Consider the following 2,565-nt stretch of genomic DNA (forward strand, 5'->3'; position numbering starts at 1 on the left):
CTGCACGCATGTGCATCAGAGCCGGCCTACCGCCACAGCCCCAGAGATGGCCGCGGCTTCTTGTTCCTCCCCTTGGTCGCTCTGGCCCTCCCGCTGGCACAAGGGCCGTGGCCGACGTCCGTCGGCCCCGGAGGCGGGGTGTCCGTGCTGGGCCGGTCGAGCCGGTGGTGCTCCTGTGCGGGCGGCGGGCGGTTTCTCCCTCCTCCGGGTCTGGACCGGTGAATCACGACTGCGCCGGCAGGCAGGGCAGCCTGGATCTTGCGCAGCTCCAAGGCCGGCTTCGCTCGGTTGTGTTCTTGCAGGCGTCTCCACTGCTCTAAGCTCATCCCTTCGGCCTCTGTGTCCCCCGGGGACTCCTGCGACCCAGGAGCTCTGCCGCTGGCGTCTCCTGCAGGCTGCCCGGGGTCTGCGGGGTCAGCCCCGAGGGGGGCCGCTGCCCCTCCCCAGCGCCCCCTTCCCACGCACCCTCCCGGGCGTAGAACAGGACGTAGGCGCTCTGGCTCAGGGCAGCAGTCTCGTCACAGGCGGTCACCTTGGCATCGTCCATCTTATACCATTGGCCGTTGCCGGCTCGGACGTAACAAAAGTAGTGTCCTCGCTCACAGCTCCACCCGGAGTGCACCAGCACGGCATAGAGCACGTAGCCCAGTGGCCCTGCCTTCCCCTCAGACGTGTAGGGCTGCACGTCCAGGCGCTGGGGATAGCGCACCTCCTGAGCCCTTTTGGCCCCGCTCAGCTGTGTGAACCGCTTCAGCACCAGCACCAGGACCTGGGACGTGCTGTGCAAAGTCAACCTCTTGGTGGCAGGCACCTTCCGGAGACAAACGCCACAGTCATAGGCATTTTCCGCCTCCAGCTTCTCGGGCTTGACCAGCTCTCTCAGAGCTTGCTCCACACTCTGAGCCGCCGTGATATCCAGGCTGACGTCCAGATGAGGGTCGAACGTGTCCGAGACACCGAGGCAGTGGAGACACTGGATCCGAGACCTCCACGTCCCGCCGAAGATCTGACGGACGACGCTGGTGTCCTCGGAGGCGTGGCCCGACGGCTGGGATGCACTCAGGCACCCTTGCTGCATGCCATTCAGAGTGAACATCAGAAACTCGTGGGCATCTTCCTGCTGGTGTCTGTGGAAGCCCGCCAGCAGGTCCTTGCGGGGCCGGATCACCTCTCCCGCGTGAAGGAGGGCTCGGGTCACGTGAGCTCGCATGGCACAGAGCGTGCAGGAGCTGCCGGCCGGACAGAGGGTGGCGTGCTGCCGGGACACCAGCCAGCTGGCCAGGGGCGGCGTGTGGCTCAGACACTGCAGCGCCGCGTTCACGTAGCAGGTGTTCCCCAGATTCTGAAGCCCAGCGCCCACCCCCCACGGCCCCCTCCAACTCAGGGCGACTTTCTGGCCAGGCGCCAGCCCCGCTGACCCAGGAGCCAAGTCACCCCGCTGGGGGCGCCCGACAGCCGGCGACGGCCCCTCAGGGACAGAGGGTCCCCGAAGGGCATCCGCACCAGCGGCGCTGGCCCGACAACCTCGCCCTCCGGCTAAGACGTTGAAGGGAGCCGGACACGCACCTCCCCCGTGCTCAGAAGCAGCCCCCGGGGCTCTGCAAACAAGGCCCACGAGGGTTTCCATCTCCTACCTGCAGCTGCACGCCGATGCCTCCTTCCCTCACACCGTCGTCTCCAAAAAGGGCCTTGGCCCCGCCCCCTCGGTCCTTTGGGGGCTTTCCCACGGCCCCACCCCCGCACGTGCAAGCTCCTCATTCGCTGAGGTGGCCGAGGGCCTGCCCACTCCCACTCCCGCCATCCAACCACCGACACTTTTCTCGGGGAATTCCCCTTGACGAAGCCCCGCACGCACTTCCGACCTGGCCCCCTGGACCAAAGGGCTCCGGATGCAAATGATTCGGGGCCATTGGGCCTTCCAGCCTTGCCCGCTAGAGAGTCACTGCGGGCCTTCCAAGTTCAGCACACAAATGCGGGCTGCAGAGGAATGCCGTGGGCTCACCATTCACGTCCTAACACACTTGTGCAAACATAGGTCTGCCCCCCTACCCTCTCCCCTTTAGGGGTCTCCCCTTCCCAGACCCCTGCCTGAGGACAACCCCTCCCCAGACAACAAGAAACCCTTGCCTCAACTTTGCTCTCCAGTGAGGTCCGCTCCAATTTCTATGCTTTCTCACTGGACACTCTGCCTAGCGTTCAGGGTCCTGGCACCAAAAGATGCCGAGAGAGTGGCACATATGCTTTTCTCCCTTCAGGGCCGTTGGTCAAGCCCCAAAGCGAGCTCATTCCAAAAGGCATAGGCTTGCTGCAACTTTGGATTCCTTGCTTCAGCTCTTTTTATGTCTCCGTTGCCTTTTGCCCTTCCTTTTCCTTCTTCCATTTGTTTTGATAGTGGTTGTTGTTGTTGTTGTTGTTGTTGTTGTCGTTGCTTTCTTTGTTTTGTTTTTTTTGGGGGGGGGTTTTCGAGCGGTTTTTTGTGGGGTTTGTTTTTTTTTCTTTGCTTTTCCTTTTTTTATTTTTTTTTAATTTTGTGTTCATTTTGTTATTTTTTTGTTGCTTTTATTC

The 2,565-nt window shown here is 62.0% G+C and overlaps 1 protein-coding gene across 1 annotated transcript; it reads right to left on the bottom strand.

Annotated features, from left to right (window-relative positions):
• Window positions 1–322: 322 nt before the first annotated feature.
• Window positions 323–1,627, bottom strand: LOC108634564 (ubiquitin carboxyl-terminal hydrolase 17-like protein 6). The gene has a single exon (XM_018044553.1). The coding sequence runs from the start codon at window positions 1,625–1,627 to the stop codon at window positions 323–325; it is 1,305 nt and encodes a 434-aa protein (XP_017900042.1).
• Window positions 1,628–2,565: the final 938 nt, after the last annotated feature.

The sequence above is a fragment of the Capra hircus genome, unplaced genomic scaffold (assembly GCF_001704415.2).
Source record: "Capra hircus breed San Clemente unplaced genomic scaffold, ASM170441v1, whole genome shotgun sequence".
Classification (NCBI taxonomy): domain Eukaryota; kingdom Metazoa; phylum Chordata; class Mammalia; order Artiodactyla; family Bovidae; genus Capra; species Capra hircus.

Excerpts from the sequence above, each read along its gene's own strand:
- LOC108634564 (XM_018044553.1), bottom strand. The coding sequence starts at position 1,627 with ATGGAAACCCTCGTGGGCCTTGTTTGCAGAGCCCCGGGGGCTGCTTCT.